The sequence below is a fragment of the Alligator mississippiensis genome, chromosome 5 (assembly GCF_030867095.1).
Source record: "Alligator mississippiensis isolate rAllMis1 chromosome 5, rAllMis1, whole genome shotgun sequence".
NCBI lineage: Eukaryota > Metazoa > Chordata > Crocodylia > Alligatoridae > Alligator > Alligator mississippiensis.
In genome coordinates, this window is record NC_081828.1 from 13,724,175 (window position 1) to 13,742,045 (window position 17,871).

A 17,871-nucleotide genomic window follows, 5' to 3' on the forward strand; every position below is an offset into this window, starting at 1 on the left:
AAAATAAATCTATAGTGCTTACACAGTCAACCTCTTCATTTTATGGCTGGGGTATAAGCTAAGGTGATTCCCTTCTGCAGAAGTCTGTGTTCTGCTCCATTCATCGTCTGTACCAAATGACAGTGTTGAAAACTTACACAAGCTTAGTTTGGATTAAAGACAATGACTCCAGTGATTCCACTTAACATTAGTTTCAAGTTAGCTTTAACTATAATTGGTAAGTAGTGCATTTCTTCCACATAAACTTTTGCAATTGAGTTTTGGTGAGGGGGAGGGGTTAAGCCAAACTAAATACATTACAAATTTCATGCTAGCACCATTTAAACTGGTCCTTTGGTACCATAGCTTAGCTCTACATAGTATTATGTATTTTATAGCCCTTATAACATTTTTGTGGCCTGCCAGATGTGCTCCTGATGCCTTCTGATCCTGGATAGTTTGACATTGATTTTCCAAGTGCACGCCAGAGTTGAAATCAGGTCTGTAACTCATCCAAGTGATCTGTTCATAACAAAAAGTGCCTTCTGGCAGTTGCACCACAGCTGAATACTGTTAAACTGAATCCATCGTTTCATTTGTTTCTGATTGCTCTATAATGTTTACATATCTTACATATTAGTATAATCTTGTGTAGAGTACAAGCTGAGGTTAAACCCTCCCGGATAGAGCTCCCTTTCTTCTTTCCTTCCTGCTAGAAAATGTAGAACTTCTTTCTTCTTTCCCTGGAAGAGGAGAAACCCAGGGAACCCAAATCCTTGGGATATTTGAACAGGTTTCCCAGACATGTTTGCTGTGGCGAGTGGAAAGCTGGTGCCTATTAGGGAGACATGGAGCAGGAAGCATCGTCCTCCATGAAAGAATTCTGCCACCCACTGCAATAGCATGTGGTTGTAAGTGCTCTCCAAAGACAACAGAGAATGGCTATAAGTAAACATCGAAGCAAAAAAGGCAACATTTTCTCTGTGATTGCATTTAATTCACATAAATGGGTATAGATAATGGCTGTGTTCTTTCACTTTAGAACCCAAAATTTAAGGCCCCAAATTTTTGGCCCTATTCAAGGTCCAAATTTTGCTTTCCCTCTATTCCCAAATACCAATGTCAATAAATACTGTGCAGTGGACTGGGAATCAGGTACACCAAGATTTTATTCTGGCCCAGACACTGATTTGCTCCATTGCTTTGAGCTGCCACTTAACCCAGATGTACCTCAGTTTCCCCATTTACTGAGTGGAGTAAATAGCAATAACCTGCCTTTCAGGTGAGGTGGAACAGGTGCAAGGGGTGTGTGTTTATAATGAATTGATCAATTAATGTTTGGAATTCCATAGATTTCATAGACACTGGAGCTGGAAGGGACCTCGGAAGATCTAGCCCCCTGCCCCAGGGGCAGGAAGTCAGCTGGGGTCATAGGATCCCAGCAAGATAAGCATCCATATTTCTCTTGAAGGAATAAGTCCTGAGAATGAAAAACAGTGCAATGCAAAATGTATATTGAATATTGATTTAGGTTGGATGTCAGAGAAAATCAGGGTCTCCTTGTGTGTAGCCATTCAACTTTTAAAATCAAAATGGTGACATCTCTTATTCACTTGAGAAATAAAAATCACTCATCCATAAATCAAAACAGCTTTTTTTTTTTTATGCATCATGAAGCTTACAGATTTTTCTTAAGCTTCATAAAACAATGACTTGTGCTGGCATCAATCTGACCATGTCAGCACATGAGTGTTTGAAAGTAACATAGAGTTTAATATGAAAAGGATATGGTGCCAATCTGAAACAAACCTTTTCTAATTGAACCCCAAACCTGTGAATGTGCTTGTTGGATGGAGCCACCGCAAACTGGGCACCATTTCCCCTGACCTACACCAGTGTAGACTCATTTACCCTAGGGGGATTGTATGGTGTCAAAGTCCAGACAGAGTTTAGACTTTTGATTATGAAAGTACAGATGGCAGATGCAAGGTGGCTTAGGGAACTTATGAACCATCCAACATTAATTCAGGGAGGGAAAATTGGCATGTATTATATGTACATCTGTGGAAGAAGAGTCACTTTACTGCTCCTCAAATAATTTCTGTTTTGGTGAGTGACAAATCTTCATAGCTCTCCATGCATGAAAATCACAGTCTTCAGTTTTGCTAGTTGGCCTTTTAGTCTGCTAAACCTGAGCTAAATTTTTTGAGAGGTGGCTGTCAGAGGGCAATTTGAAAACTATGAATGGTGCAAATAACCCTCGGCATCATAGCAACGTCTCTCATCCCACTTAAGAGTTACTGGGGAGAACTTCCCGCAGAAGAAGAAATGGCAAGTCAGCGTCCCATTGGCTGTGTCCAGTTACCCAGAGATATGTGACTGTCTCATTTGCACCATACATGCGTTGAAAGTTTGCTGGAATGCATACAAATGGTATTTTGGTAGTAAGATGATAGGAAAGCCTCAGTGTAAATGGATACGAGGGAGCACGGAAATATCCTGTCCCGGCAGATTCCTGTGGGTATCCTCCAAAATGCCGAGCCTGGCTGCAGACACTCTGGACCCATTGCTCTCCAGAAGTACTCGCTTCAGGGCTGGTTAAGTCATTACTCAGCCTACACCTTCTAAAGTTATCAGACATAAAGGACAGTTTGGGGAATAGCAAGCTAATAACTGAGGAGCAATCAAAGTACATTGTAGGAAAAAACAACATCTGGATCTTCCTGTACATTTGTAAAAATCTTGTAGCAAGTCCAACCATTTGCTTCTGCCTTAATAAAGAGGTGGGCAATGCATAGCTTGCTGGCTTTAGCTTCAGGAATAGTAAAGCTGTAGTTGCTAGAAGCACAGATTCAAGCCTCAGCAGAGTCCATTCAACCCTTTATCCTTCCAGGTGAGTAAATTTAGTACAAAACATTTGCCCTGTGAAGGACACTTTGGGAGGAGACTTCAAAAATTCAGACCTCCTCTGCCCTGACTCCTCCTTCCTATCTTTACAGTTCTTCCCTTGTCTGGGGTTAGAGCAAAAGACTGAGTTAAGACCCCTGGGCTCCGTTCCCATGGCTGCCATTGCTGTATGAGCAAAGTATCTAAATAGGGATTTGGGGACCAACGGCTACAGTCCCATTCTCTTTGACATCAGCGATGCAGACTTGGGTCTTCCAAGCTGTCTTTTAAGTGCCTAAATATAGAGCGAGGCTTTAGGAAAACACATTGTTCATGTCGTAAAATATGTACCATTTTTATTGTAAAATATGTAATGGACTGCCCGTCTCACTACAACGTTGTGAAGCGCTGTTTGTTAATTCATGTAAAGCACTGGAACGTCTCGCATCAAAAGGGCCTAAAAGGACACATTCGGAAGAGTTGATAGCATTAAAAAAGAAGTGTTTGTCATCTTGACTTGCTGAGTTCAGTGCAGGACATGCCATCCAATCTTGAACTTTTAAAAAAGAAATAGAGCTGATGTCCATTGTATCAACATCTCACTCAATGACATGCAGAAAACTCTTTTAGAAATACTAAAAATCTTTCTTGCTTTAAGACTTTTAAGTATTTCTAGTATTAAGATTGACCATTTAAGGACAAATGAAGAAGATTCTCACATAGTTGTCAGCTGTATTCTCAAGAGAAATTGGGATTTGGGATTGTTCAGCACTATGTAGGGAAACCAGTTTCTGCTTATTTGTTTGGGTTTTTTTAAGTTAATTTTGTGTTCCTGGCAAGAGTTATCTGTAATTTAATGATGGTTTGATTGTACAGAAACCTTTCTGCTGGTCTATTTACTAAACATATGTTGAACACATGCCAATACGCTTGATATTAGTAGGCAGCCCTAAAATGTTTAGCAAATCTTCTATTAAAAATCTGACTCTGCTGTCACTGAAGTCAAGGGGAGCTTTGCATTACATTTGTTGGGAACAGGATAGGGACTTGTATTCAAACAGTATGGGGAAGACCTTGGATGACTTTGGTGGGGCCCAGGTTTCCACCCATGAAGGGCAAGCTCCAGTTGAGAAAGTAGATTCTTACTGATTGGGCCAGGAGATGTTTTCTTTTGACCTCTATCTCGTTAGTCTGGTGGAGCTCTTGAGAGAGATGTTCCTAAATCCATAAAAGTCCAAAACCCTCAGCCCTGCCACTTAAGTACCCTGGCACAGCCAGAGGAGGTGGCTGCGATGTTCCCCTTAATTTATCATCATAGGGATTGGAGCACTCACAGGATGTCAGAGACCTGAACTGAACTATGCCGAATCTAAATGCAGGGTAGGACAGCTTCAACAGGAAGAAAAGCGAGTACCCTCACCCTTCTGGCTTGGTAGTTGGAATTCCAATTTCAAGGAAAAAGAGGTCATGAATCCAGGTCTTCCATGTGTTTCCATAATAGTTTAACTGCTGAGTTAGTGGATAAAAGTAGGGTACCCTGTGTGTTGAAAAAGAAGAGCAGTCTCTGTTCAGTTCTTGAGAAAAGGGCCTTCGAGACCTACATCCAGGAGAATCTTTTAGTGAAGGAAGACATCTCCAGCAACACTTAAGAAAGATACTTCCTTAAATCCCCCCCAGAGAGACAGGATTTAAACCACAGTCCTGTCCTCAGTGTTTCCTACTGGCTAACTTTGGCAACTCTTCATTGAACCTGTTGACTTCTGTGAATGCCATTTGGAGGCACCTTGCTCTTCCTGTGCATCATGAGAGCAGAAAGACCTAACTGAGGATCTCAGACATTGTCTCAGGACCTTCAAGTTTTATCTTAAGTCTCTGCTTTGAAAAAATGATCAGCTACGGCATAAACAACTCCGGAGTATCAGCTAAGCACAATTTAATATGTGATCAGCATCAGCAGGAGATTATCTTCTCATCAAAAAGTTAATTATTCCCACTTAAAATGTATCTAGTAAGGGCCATGTTCTGAAATCTGTTGCTCGTCCTCCTCGTGTGAGCATTTCCATTGCTCTAATGCCAATGATGGCCCCTGGAAAGCCCAGTCAAACAGGGCAGTTTGATTGACTATGTTTATTCTTGCTTTTGCAGATAAGTGAAACCCCCATTTATGTGCCTGGTGTTTGGGGGCCCTATTACTCGGCCATGGTACCTGGATTCTGGCTGAACGAAGGAGGCCAAAGCGCTACAGGAAAACTGGTAAGTCTGGAAAGAGTTTCTTCTAAAATACCGCCCTGGTTCCTCAGCTCTTGTCAATCAGCGTAGCTGTGCTGAGCTATGCCAGTGTATGCCAGCTGAGGGGCTGGCCCAGAATATCTTAATGAGAGCACGATGGTGACTGTGCTGCTAAAAGCACTAAACAATTCGCTGCTCAAAAGTCTATTAATTTTCAGAAGGATAAAAACTCTTGTGTTTGGACTTGGTCAGGGGGGTGAGAGAGAGTGGACTAAAAGAGCATTCCCTCTTCAAGCCCTCTCCAATACAAATGCCAAACATATATATTCTCTCTGCAGTCTAAGGGAGATTGAGGAAATAAAGTTAAACCTGAAAGTGTATTCTAATCTCATTTGTTACAATGGAGAGATCTGTCTTCAAAAGTACAGTTAGAGGAACAGATACTGCTTTAATTTATTAACGAACTGAATGTAGATCTGCGTATTTCTCAACCCATGGGTCACAACCCAAAAGTGGGTCGCAAGAAAATATGAAAGGGTCACGAACAGACTTTAAAAATGTATTCTCCTTTAAAGGAGAAAAATGTGAGAAACTGGCTTTTTCTTTCTAAAGTGTCTCAGATCCAGCCTGCAAGGGGCTGCTTGGGTGCCCCACTCCCTCACATGCACTCCCCCTGCCAAACACTCTGGGGGGCTGAGGGTGGGGGGCAGTGGGTCGGGAGTGGGTCGGGACTGGCCATCAATGTTTCCAAATGGGTCCTGGTACAAAAAAGTTTGAGAACCACTAGATTAAAGGTTTGAAGCAGTGAAGGTCTGACTTTCTTTATCTGTAAGGAGGCACTTGGTACTCCAAGAAGATCTTTGGAATTTGTTTCTATTTTTGTTATGGCCCCTAGCAAAAGTTAGCATAAAACTTTAGGTATGTTAAGGGAAGTGTATCTTCATTAAGACATTCATAGAATATTCTGTTTCATGTGGATTTTTCTGATGATACATGCAAAACAAGTAGAGAAAAAGAAATTGAAATTAAATATGTCAAACCTGCTATTGTGGTTGGTTGATTGTCTCTACTGTAATGAAATTTGCAAAGAAGCAGTCATAATGAAATAGGCTTTTGCCTACTGTAACAGGGGGCCTACTCAGGGCCGATCTCTGTGGCCCGCCTGCCTGTTCTTGGGCCAACCGCCCGCCTTCTCGCCCGCCACGCCTTGATGTTAATTGATTCATTAATTGATGTCAATTAAGCGGAAGGCTACCCATTTTGGTGCCCCAATGCCAGGGGGCACTCTCTGCAGCTCCTTTCCTCCCCTATACCGCAGCCCAAGCCTCGCAGATGGCATCTTGATGTTCATATCCTCACTGGCCCCCACGCTGGGTCCCAGAATCATCCTAACAGGACCCCTCCATGATCCCTCCACTCAGACGACCTCTCCGCCTTCATTCAGGCTACCTAGCCCCCCGAAACTATTTTCCCCTCTCGGGTGTGGTCCCCCCGGGACCTTTGGCTATCAGCCCTGGCCCACCTCCAGGCTAGTCGGGACCCCAGGCCCCCGACTCTTGGGCGTCCCTCGCGGTGGGCCCCTGGCCCTTTTGACCATCCTGGTCCTGGCCCCAGCATGGGCCAGTCAAGGGTACTCTCTCATTCGGGTCGGGTCTCTAGTCCCTCACTCTCTCCCAGGGTCTGCCCTCTGGGCCCTTTATAAACACAGGGGTTACCCACCCAGTGGTGGGGGCTGGGGTTAAGGCGCCCCGACCCTCCTTTCACCGGAGTGGCATTTCCTCGGGGCTCCCGCACCACTGGGAGCCCCACCAGGCCACCCACTCCCAGCAGGGTGCAGTTTTAGGTCATGCCCAGGACCAGGAGCCTCCTGACCATCCCCTCTAGCTCCTCCCTTACCTCCAGATGATCTCAACAGCCCTCCAGCCAGGCAATGTTGTTGCCTGTCCTCCAGCAGCCAAACTGCCCTGTTTATATAGACAGCCCCTGACTCCAAAATGGCTGCCCTCATCAGGCACCTGGTGGCTGCCAGCTCCAGGCCCTTAAAGTGGCAGGCGCACACAGTGTCCTGCCACACCTACTCTTAGCTGTTTGAAAAAATCCTATTTTGGGATTAAATTTTCACTGATTGGTCTGTGCCTGAAGGTGATTTTTTTCCCCATAAAGTTTGAACATAGCCAATGGTATCCAGTGAGAGCAAAATAAAGATAGTTTCCCTTTTAAAAAGTTCCCATCACTTTTCTAGCTTAGCCTATCAGAAATTCTGCTAAAGTTTGAAATTTCAAGATTTCTTTTGAGGAGCTGCTTTTTCTGGAAAAAAACAGTTTTCCTTCTGGAAGGTCTAAGCATTTAAACTGCATTTTCAAAATGTGTAGGAAAAGGTCTATTGCATAATTGAGATGAGACATAATTACAGACAGCAGCCAAAAAACATATCCGCTAGGAATTAGAGGTAAGTTTATGCATGCAACCTTAATTTGGGTATTTCTGAAGTCTGAGTGTTTAACTTTGCAACCTTAATGTTTCAGTAATATAATTTTGTTAATAAAATAAATTCTCTATCACACGTGCACACACATCCATATATAAAGCATGCACCTATGTATATTGACTTTTAAATTAAGTTTAAAACATTTTCTGGACAGCTTTATATAGTTCATGTATATGACTAATGCCTGATGGCTTGTTCTAATATTAATATTTCAGTTTTTAAAATTCAGGGCAGCCCAAAGCTTTGTTCTTGATGCATTTATCATTGTGCAATTTGCTTTCCTTAATCTTCTGTGCAAACCTCAGAAGGAACTTAATGTATTTCATCTGCTGTCCATCTGGAAATGTGTGCGCATATTGAAAATAATTGTCATCATACTGTTAATACTCAAGTTCCGGAACTAATGAGAACTATGAAAATTAAACACATCATCTGGCTTTCGGTCAGCAGGTATTTCCAGTACCCTGAGCAGTCATAGTTTTACCTCTTTATCTTTACAGTCGCCTCTGATAGGTGCTGTCATGTGTTCATGAGGCTTAAATAGTTATCTTGGAAGCCCATTTGACCCTGCTCAGTGCATTGTTTTGTGAATAGTAAGGGAGACATTTCCCTGCATGGTGCATCTTACATGCTCACTGTATAAAGGATATGTTTATACCAGACCTCACGTTGAGCTAGTTGATTTTCAGAGTAAAGGACGAGTAACTGTATTATGAGAGAGATCTGTAGAGTTTCCATTCTAGCCACTATGTGTGTTGTAGCTAGCTCAAGCTAACTAGCCATCAGTTAACTTCATGCTAAGAAACTGAGATGGACCTGTCCCACAACAGAGTTTGAGATCAGTAATTTAGTATAGGATTTTCTCATAGCATTCTCTATGTTAGTCTCTCTCGGGCAGGGGTAGCCAACTTGCAGTACATGTGCTGCAAGTGGCACACGCAGCCTTTCTGTGTCACCTGGCAGGGGACTGTCAGATAGGCCACCGAGCAGAACGCAGAGGAACAGATCAGGCTGGGTAAGGAGATCAGAGTGGCGCTCAGGATGGGGTAAAGGCCTAATTTGTAGCATTCCTGCCAAAAAGATTGGCCCCGGTGCCCTAAGGGATACATTCTGTTAGTTTTTGGAGAGATAGAAAATATGCCTTTAGATTAGGGATGACTATTTTTTGGAATCCTGTAAAACTCAAACACTTTAATAGCAACCAACGAAGCAATTAACCTGTATTAAAAATTGTTTCCAACCCTGCCTCAGAGTTGTTTGATTGTAAGCTTTGATATCTGTTGATAGAACTTTATTAATACAAATTATAACATAATTTTGGTATTCACATGGCTGCCCAATGAATTTAGTAAGAGGTACTAGCAAAGCTTATGCTACAAAATAGTGCAGTGTTCTTGTGCTGCATGAATATTGTGCTGTCTGCTTGAGGAACATCTGAAGTCTGCAAGTAATTAGACATTTGATATTCTAACAGATCCAACATTAAACAGCCTTGACAATAGATATTATCTTCATAATATAGAATGAAGGAAAAATGCAAGCTAGATGTTTGCACCAGTAACACTCAAGGTGAGTTAGATTTCTAAATGTCACCATTTCTGCAATGGCATGAGATGGATTAATAAGCATACTTTGGCTTTTCGAGACACAAGGGGTGATGCCTTTTGCTTGCAGCTATACCTGGGAAGCTATAAACATATTATTTTACTCATCTTAGGTATAACATCTTTTTAAACTAAATCCTGGCTCTATTGAAATCAGTGGGAGTTTTGCCGTTGGCTTCAATAAGACCAAGCACTTTTGCCATTTTAGAACTGTAATTTCTCAAAATGCTTTACCAGGAGCGAATCTTTAAATTTAATTTCTTTCAATCAAGTTGGTTTTCTTCTTTTTCAGATCGAGCATGTTGTCCAGGGCCACGTTGCCTTCCCAGAATTGCAAGCAAAAGCTGCGGCCAGGTCACCACTTTTACTTCTTTACTACAGCATCTGCTTTATAATGATTTTTAATAGTATACTGAACTCACATACCTGTAGTGCTCTCATCTCAGAACATGAGAATCACCCAAACTGTCTACGAACTCAGTTACCTGAATGTGAACTGATTGGAAGCATTTGCAAAGGCTGTTCTAATTATGATAATTCATGGATCAAAGCTTAACAAACCTAAAACATGCCTCCCTGAGGTTAGAATACTTACCCAAGTAGTGGGGCTTGCCTTTTGCTTTGCACATCAAAGCCATTTTTGTATCCACCTGATTAGGTCACTTGGTAGCACTGAATACTTTCTATGTGGCACACCTGGGTGCCTTGGGCTAATGGGGCCTCATCATTGTGATGTTGTCAAGGACTAGGGATGAGACTAAGCAGACTGCTGCTAATAGCACAGTGGAAGCTAGTGAAAGAACAGCTCCTGTATGAAGAGATACTCTGGGATAGTGGGAAAGAGGAATGAAAACCAAAATAAAGGGTTACTTAAAGAGGTATGCTTGAGCTGCAGCATTTGGATCTACATCCACACTTTTTACAGTTCTGTTTTGGATCTGGGGTTTAAAGTCAGCCACTTCAGAGAGTGAAGGCTGGCTGCCTGTGAGCTGCCTTTCAAATCTAGAGCCTGAGCTTTCCACTTGGGCTCATCTTTAGTTAAAAACTCTCCAAGACTAGAGCCATAAGAACAAATTTGCCTGTCTGTGGGAAATATCTTCTTTCTTCCCTTCCTTCCTTTTCTGGAATGATGAAGCATAGCAAACGTGGTATTTTCGCTCAAGTCTCTCAACCTGCCCTAACCTGTATACAAGTCCCAGTCCTGAAAGAAACACACACATGCACATTCACGCTGATTTTGACACAGAGCTTCTCACAGTCCTCCCTACTTCTGCCTTGGTTGCTCTAGAAAACCCATTACTTCCCTATGACATCTAGGAAGGCCTTGCAATAGCCAGTGACTCTTTCTTAAAGAACTCTTTCTGCCTCCCAGAAGTCCAGTTCTAGCAATTACATGTCATGTTGAATGAAGGAGACTTCATGCTTTCTAGGGTCCCGTGTGATTTAAGGCTATGGCTAAAGTTCATGTTACAGAATAAGAGTCAATCTCTGTATTTTTCCCCTATGCTGAAGCTTCAGATGTAGTCCCCCACCAGTGAGTTTTAATGAGAAGTCAGTCATACGAGCACAAGCTGTATTTTATGCTGGTGCTGCAGAGGCATCTGCTGTTGTAGACAGCCCTAACTGAATGAAACTATACAGTTACACAGTGCACCATCCACGAGCGCTGAGATGATGGAGGGAACTTGTTTTCTCCCTATATACTGAATACCATGGGATATAACAGTCTCACGTAGCACAGCCTACCATCCTTAATTTATATTTGAGGCTTATGAAGATCATAAAACTGTGCAGAAGAGTGTTGATAAAAAGGGTTATAATATTTTATCCAGTTAATTTACCCAATTGTACTTCTATAATGCTTTCCAGACACTGCCCTTCTAATGAAATGTTTGCATAGCTATAAATTTAGTAAACAAGCCACTTATAAATTCAACCCTCACTCGCACCGAAATTAAAGTTAACATTAGTACCTAACTTGAATGGACAGGAGCCAGGGACCTTGCCGTTCGGGCCAAAATTCCATCTTTAACTCAACATCGTACCTAGCTATTACAGCACATATGGCACAAACTTTCTCTTGCTGTTCTGAGACCTTATCAGATTAGACTATATCAACTGAAAGAGCTGAGTAGAAGGTGGTATTTAGCAGGAAGTTTTGGCTCCAGCTTTGAATTTCCTGTGTTTTTCTCAAATTAATTCTGGCCCTTTATATCAACGTTTGGTCTTGTCTGGGTTTTTTGGACCCTTGATGGGGAGGAGATGATGAGTTATTTGCCTGCAGATCTCCCTAAAATAAACAGTAAGGTGTATTTGGCCTGATTCCCTGCCTTGCAAAGTCACTTATGTTTGTCAGTGAGTGCAGAGCAGTTATAAAATTGCAAACAGAATCAGTGTTCTGCACTCATCCTTGCAGTGTTATTTTATGCCAACTTCATACCAACAGCAACTGTGCAAGGTATAGGGTTGTGACAAGTCAGCTGTTTTGTCAGTTAATAATCTACAGGTATTTTTGACATGAGAAAACTTGTAGTGTATGGTCAAGAGAGGAGAGGACTTTTTGTTCTAAGCATCAAGGCTGCAGTGTCTAGGGCTATTTGTATATGCTACAGGGTCTACTTCAGTTTAATTCTCCCTAAATTGAAGCAGTGGGTTTTTAACACCGCTTCAATTTAAGGCAAAGTAAACCCTCGTGGCATATACGCAAGGGCTCAGGCCTGATCCTTACCTGCCTCTCCAGCAGCGGGGAAGGGAGGGTGAGCTGCCGGTGGACTGAGCAGTCCCTGAGCTGTGGGAGGGGGACAGTGCTTCCCTCCCCGGCAGTGGCAGAGCCTCCCAGGTGGCACCCGCCTGCAGGCATCTAGCCCAGGCAGTCGCAGGGACTACCGCAGCCGTGGAGGGAAGCACCAGGCTCCTGTGCAGCTCAGGCAGTCAGGCAAGCTCCAGGGAGAAAAAAAAAAATAAGATCAGGCTTGCTGCTTTCCCCCCCACCTTCGGTGGAGCCTGCCTTCCCAGGCTGCTGCCATGCTGCTTGCATGGGCTGCTACCAGGCTGCCTGCACAGCTCCTGAGCTGCACGGGGCCCAGTGCTTCCCGCTGTGGTTGTAAGGTAGCAAACTGAAACACCTCAACATGTTTTATTTTGCTGTGTCCCAAAGTCATTTAACACGCATTATGCTGCCGACATGTGTGAACAGCTGCACCATTAAAGCAGTGAAAAAGGGCATTAAGCCACTTTAAAGGCCAATTTTGTGGCGTGTACAAATGACCTAGATTCCTTGAGCTGACAGGCACTAATCCTGATAGGGTTCAATTAACTCTTTGCTCTTCAAGGGGAATATACTGAATTCATATTTTTGGGCCTAGAGTTCACTCCTTTTGGCAATTTTTATATTACTTTCAGGGTTTTGTCCTCAGGTGTTCAGACAGAATTTGCAGTAGTGAAATGGTGTCTGTAAAGTACTTTGGGATCATTCAGGTCATCTATAATAATGGCAGTTGGCAGTTCCTTCAATGTGTGGATTTTAGGGCCAGAGTTTCAGAGGTAATAAGGAATCTGAAGATGTAGGTAGGCACCTGGTAGCATTTTCAAATGCACCTATGCAGATGAAGTGCATAACTCCCCTTGGCTTCTGAGATATGGCCGACAGTACAGATATTACCTTCTGGTGAATTTCTGCTGCTTGTTCATGCTGTCACTTACAGAGTTTTTAAACAGCCAAAGGAAAGCTCGGTGGTGGTGACAAAAAGCATTTGCTTCAAACATTCAGGAGTGCAAAGCACAGCCCTACTGTGCTAAAGGAGGAAAGGGATCCGGTACAAGAATATCAGTAGCCCAGCACTGCACATGGCACTGACAAGTGTTTGAAGATGCTCTGAAGCTCTGTCATTCATACTGACCCAGACCTTATGGCCCAGATCTAGAGGAAGGGGAAGGAGTAAAGGGTAATTCTGGGGTGAAAAGACACATTTAAATTTCTGCTGCATGGGCTTTGAGCTCTGAAATACCTGCACCCACTGGAAATCCCTGCTATTAGGTACAAGTAACAAGAGGACCAGAAGGAAATCTGGGAGGTCACATAGGCCCCATGTTGAATGATGTTGCTCTCGTCCTCTTTTTTTTCCCCTCTCTATTCCATAAAATCAAGATTTACGCTGAACATGCAGGGATTGATCATTAGCAGGTATTGCTTCTAATATAATCTTTAGGGAGGCAGAAAATTGAGCCACTATTGGGGGGTGAGGGAAAGGATCGTTGTAACTCACAAAATTATCATAATTCAGTTCCAGGAAGGCACATAAAGCACGTTTAAAAGTATGTGAATAATGACGTGAATTAGTTATTTTAATGTCTTCCAAGTGGACTTCATTTTGAATGATATTCTCTGATAGCATACACATGGTAAGGTATAATTGAAAAAACATGCGGCTGAATGGTTGAATGCAAATATAAATATACAGCTGCTAGGAGGTCAGAAGTCAAAGTGGTAAAGCATATGCCAAATTCCCTTAGGGATCTCATTAGTGTGTGATTGAATATATATGTAGGGGCTAAATGAATATCACTGTTTGGACCTACAATAAATGAGACAATGACTAATCAATTGTAATTAGGGTTAGATGCTGTTATTGACCTAGATGCCTGAAATTAAGTGCCCTGCTCGGACATTCCTGAGCAGTGAAGGAAAAAAGGAAAATTATGAATCTGTTGCTTGCATTTTTCCTTTGTTAGAAAAGTATTATAACCCTAATTGCAACATTTTTAACTGGAATGTCACTTGGGCCCGTGCAAGCCAGAACAATGAACAGTTCATCATTAATCCTGCAACTACTGTTGGCCCAGGAAAAAGGCTCTTGGACAATGTGGAGCTGGGTGTAGAATCAGAACCCAAATAAAATCCAATTTGGAGTCTGCTGAGCTCCTCCCCAGCATCTACTTTACCCTACTCCACCCTTGCTGGTCTGTTTTAATCAGACCACACTCTCTAACATTTATGTAGCACGAATGAAAAAAATTGACACAAATAACAAGAGAATTGATAATATTTGGGGAAAATAAGGCATTTGTTTTCATTCCTCTCGAGGAATCATACTTCTTCTTTCCCTCCCCGCTGCTCTTTTCCTTCTTCTCTTTCACGATATTCACACCTCTTCTCTGTGACGGGCATGTCTGCCAGCCTAACTGACACCAAACAGCTGCAGCTCCAGGAGTGACCCGCAGGAGGCAATGCACTGGTAGCGGGGCAGCTACTTCTGAAGGTTGTTTGCTCCCTACTGTCTCCCCACATCCCCGCTACATTCAGAAACTTGGATCTCCTGCTGTACAATGGTGCAATATAACTCCCCGCTTATTCTACATGCCTGGCAAGCAAATGAGTCTTTCTCTCATTTGTTTTAAGTTTGGCTTGTGGGCCTCTTTGATGGTTTTCTTGCATTTGATATTAGAGGTACAAATGTTTTACGTTCAATGAATAACCTCCCCCCCCCCCAACCCTTCCCTTTTTTCCAACTTGTTTTTCTTCCAGTGCTCAAAGTATATATACATACTTGAACAGTCACCTGGATCTGATTAAGAAATCTTTGCCTGTGGGTTTCCTCACTGTTGATTTACATGTTTGGCCAGATTTCCATGGTAACCGATCTCCCTTAGCAGATCTGACACTAAAGGGCATGGTAAGAAACAGCCTGACTTTGCAAAAGGTCAATACAGGGTAATGTTAAAAAAAAAGTTTAGAAGGAGCTTTCTTTTTTATTTTAAACATACTCCTCCTTAGTTATTCAAAATATCCCAGCAGACCTGATTTTCTTGCTAGTATTTTTTGCTGCTGTTGTTATTGAATTTAGCAAATGTATTTGCAGCTCGCCATCAATCCGGATAGTTCTGATATCACTAGGGCTGCATGTGCTTGCTAAAAGTATGAGGAGGTACTTCTTCCAGTATTTTGCCCTGCAATCACTCATTATCTTTGACTACCCCACCTGTCTGCACAATCTTGGATTTCTCACGTAAAATGGATGAGCCTCTAAAACCAGTAGCATAAATTTAGAGTGATGTATTGCAAAGAAAATTTTCCAAATTAAATTGATGTATTCTGAATATGGGTGTTACATTATTTCAGTTGCTTACTGGTTGGTTTAAAGAGAAGCTGGAAAGCTCTGGTGTAATGCTTAGAGAAGGGTGTGCATGTTCAGACCTAAATAATTAACTAAGTAAATGAGGTACCTCCTTATACCTCCTCATCCTTCATTCATTTTTCAAAGCTGAATTCAGTCTTATTTTGGCTTGAAATTTTTAGATGTTTTCTGGAACTGGAATAGCGAAATATGGTATGAAGGACAGTTTTCACAGTGTTTCAGTCCAGAAGCAGAAGCAGCAACACTAGAAAACTTGTGAGAGAATATTTGAAGGTCTTTTTTTTACCAGTTTTCAACATAATGTTGTAGATAAGGGGGGTGTAAAATGGGCCCTATTCGATTCAGATTGGGAGCACGCTGGGAGCCCCCCCCATGCCCCCCTGGTTTGGTAACCAGTCATAGGGGGACCCCGGGTGCCCCCCCAGACCCAGGAGGCACCAGTCACCGAGCTGAGAGGGCATTGGTGGGGGGGAGGGGGGCTAGCACGCTGTGCAGCGGACTCTGAAGTGGACCAGAAGTGCTTCTGGTCCACTCCTGGGTCTGCTGCCGAGCATGCTGGGGAGCCCCCCACGCTCCTGTGGGATGCTCCATCCACCCCACCATCACAGCATTCACGAGCCATGCCTGCTACCTAGAGGCATATAGAAAAAACATTTAAAGCTGTGTCTATGTCTGAATCGCAGAATCTTTCTGAATCTCTCCAAATCGATTAAAGGGTCCTCTGATTCGATTTGGATTCACAGATTCGGTCACCAAATCAGGCCGCATCTCTGCTGAATCGAATCAGGAACTGAAGTACAGCCCCCTAGTTGTGGACTCATAAAAGTCAGAGAAGCTTCCAAACCTTTGGATGCTCCTAACTCGGGGGTGTCAAAGGCTGTATCAAGTCCTCAAAAACTTTACTCCCACCGTATGCCCCCCTATGCCAGATCCAGCATGCACGGCACACACTCTGGGATCTGCACTCCATGTGGTGCCTACCCTGAGCAGTCTGGGATCCATGCTGCATGCAGTCTGGACCAGCTGGGTGGGGAGGACTGGTGGGGCACTGTGTGCAGAATGGATCCTAGACCAGCTAGAACGGGCATCATGATTACCATGGATCCCAGGTGGTGCACATTGTGGGCCCTGTGCACAGAGCTGGTCCAGCACAGACCATGTGATTCAGCTCAGCTAAATCTGGTCCATGGGCTGTATTTTTGACACCCCTGTGTCTAACTGAACCTGATGGAGGCAAAGGCTGTCTATACACGTGCTGGTTCGTATTCTAATTAGAACGCTCCAGTGTCGCCTTACCATCACATGTATTAAGCACCTGCATGTTTTAAACTGGCCACAGGGGCACTTCAGCTAAACCTTGTTGCATGAGGTTTAGCTAAAGCATCCTGCGGCTATTTTTAAGCATGCACGCGCTTAATACATGTGACAGTGAGGTGTTTTAATTAGAGTGGGTCTCCAGGAATCACTCTAATTAAAACATCCCCTGTACCCCCAAGTATTTGTATAGGCAGCCAAAATAACTAGATGACACGCCAGGATGGTGTTGTACAGGACCATGACAAATGAAGCAGATAGAAAGGGGCGCAATCTGAATCATATGTGTCAAAGGTCTAGGATCTTTTGAGTCTCAGTGATGTATAGCAACAGTTTCTGTGTCAGATGGTTTGTGTTATAACATCCTTTAAAATGATCATTGGTTCTTGGAGTAAGGCAAAAACCTGAGAAAGCATTGCAGGCCATACCCAGTTGGAGTGGGTGACTTTTAGCACCCTAAGTGTCCTGGCAACCTAAATTGAAAATACTGGCCAGGAGGGCATTCTAGACAACTACAACTTTGATGACTCTGGATAATCAGGAAAGTAGTGAATTGAAATGCAGGAACCGTTATCACTGAAATGATAGAGAAAAGAACTGGTGATGCATGTGCATTCTTGCACAACAAAATCAGTCTGATAATTAGGGATGAAACCCAGCTGCAAAGTTTGGATCTGTGTTTGAACTTACCCCAAATTCAGGAATGTCTGGAACTGAGGGGTTGAGTCAAACTCTTCTCTAACAGTAATAACGCATTCCTGAAAATTTAATTCTGGTTACAACAGTGAGAGAATCAGATCTACAGTTTAAATGTAGTGCTATTTACATACTTGTATATTCTATACTAAGAGCATCAAAACCTTTTTTCTTTAACTATTGAGCTTAAATGGACAGTACTTGATGACACTGTCTACTGAAGTGCTAATTACTCTTTGACTCATCAGCTTAAAGATGATTCTGATACATGTTGTTAACAAAGGGTTTATGGGATCAGTGACTCATCAAAAACTATATACAAGTTAAGCTGCATCTTTATTTCCAATTAACGCCAGGTTGCCACTGAAACTACAGGCAAAATGAACTTCCATCTTAATATGGTGCCAGGACTAGCTATACTCAACTAACTGCAGCTCATACTTGTACTCATCTGGCTTTGCAGAGAGCCGTAGCTCAGAAGGACCTAACTGTGAACAGTAACTCTATCTGTAATTTGAGTAAAGTTATTAAGGTTATCTTT

General features: G+C 42.8%; 1 protein-coding gene across 12 annotated transcripts in view; it reads left to right on the plus strand.

Annotated features, from left to right (window-relative positions):
• FGGY (FGGY carbohydrate kinase domain containing) overlaps window positions 1–17,871 on the plus strand; it is a 412,233-nt gene that overhangs the window by 344,578 nt on the left and 49,784 nt on the right. For all 12 annotated transcript variants that reach the window (XR_002087611.2, XM_019479224.2, XM_019479227.2 and 9 more), the window contains 3 exons: window positions 5,011–5,118; window positions 9,479–9,540; window positions 14,711–14,858. Coding sequence is in view for 11 of the 12 variants with exons in the window: in XM_019479224.2 (XP_019334769.2) it covers window positions 5,011–5,118; window positions 9,479–9,540; window positions 14,711–14,858 (318 nt within the window). In the remaining variant the exon portion in view is untranslated. The remainder of the gene's footprint in view (window positions 1–5,010; window positions 5,119–9,478; window positions 9,541–14,710; window positions 14,859–17,871) is intronic.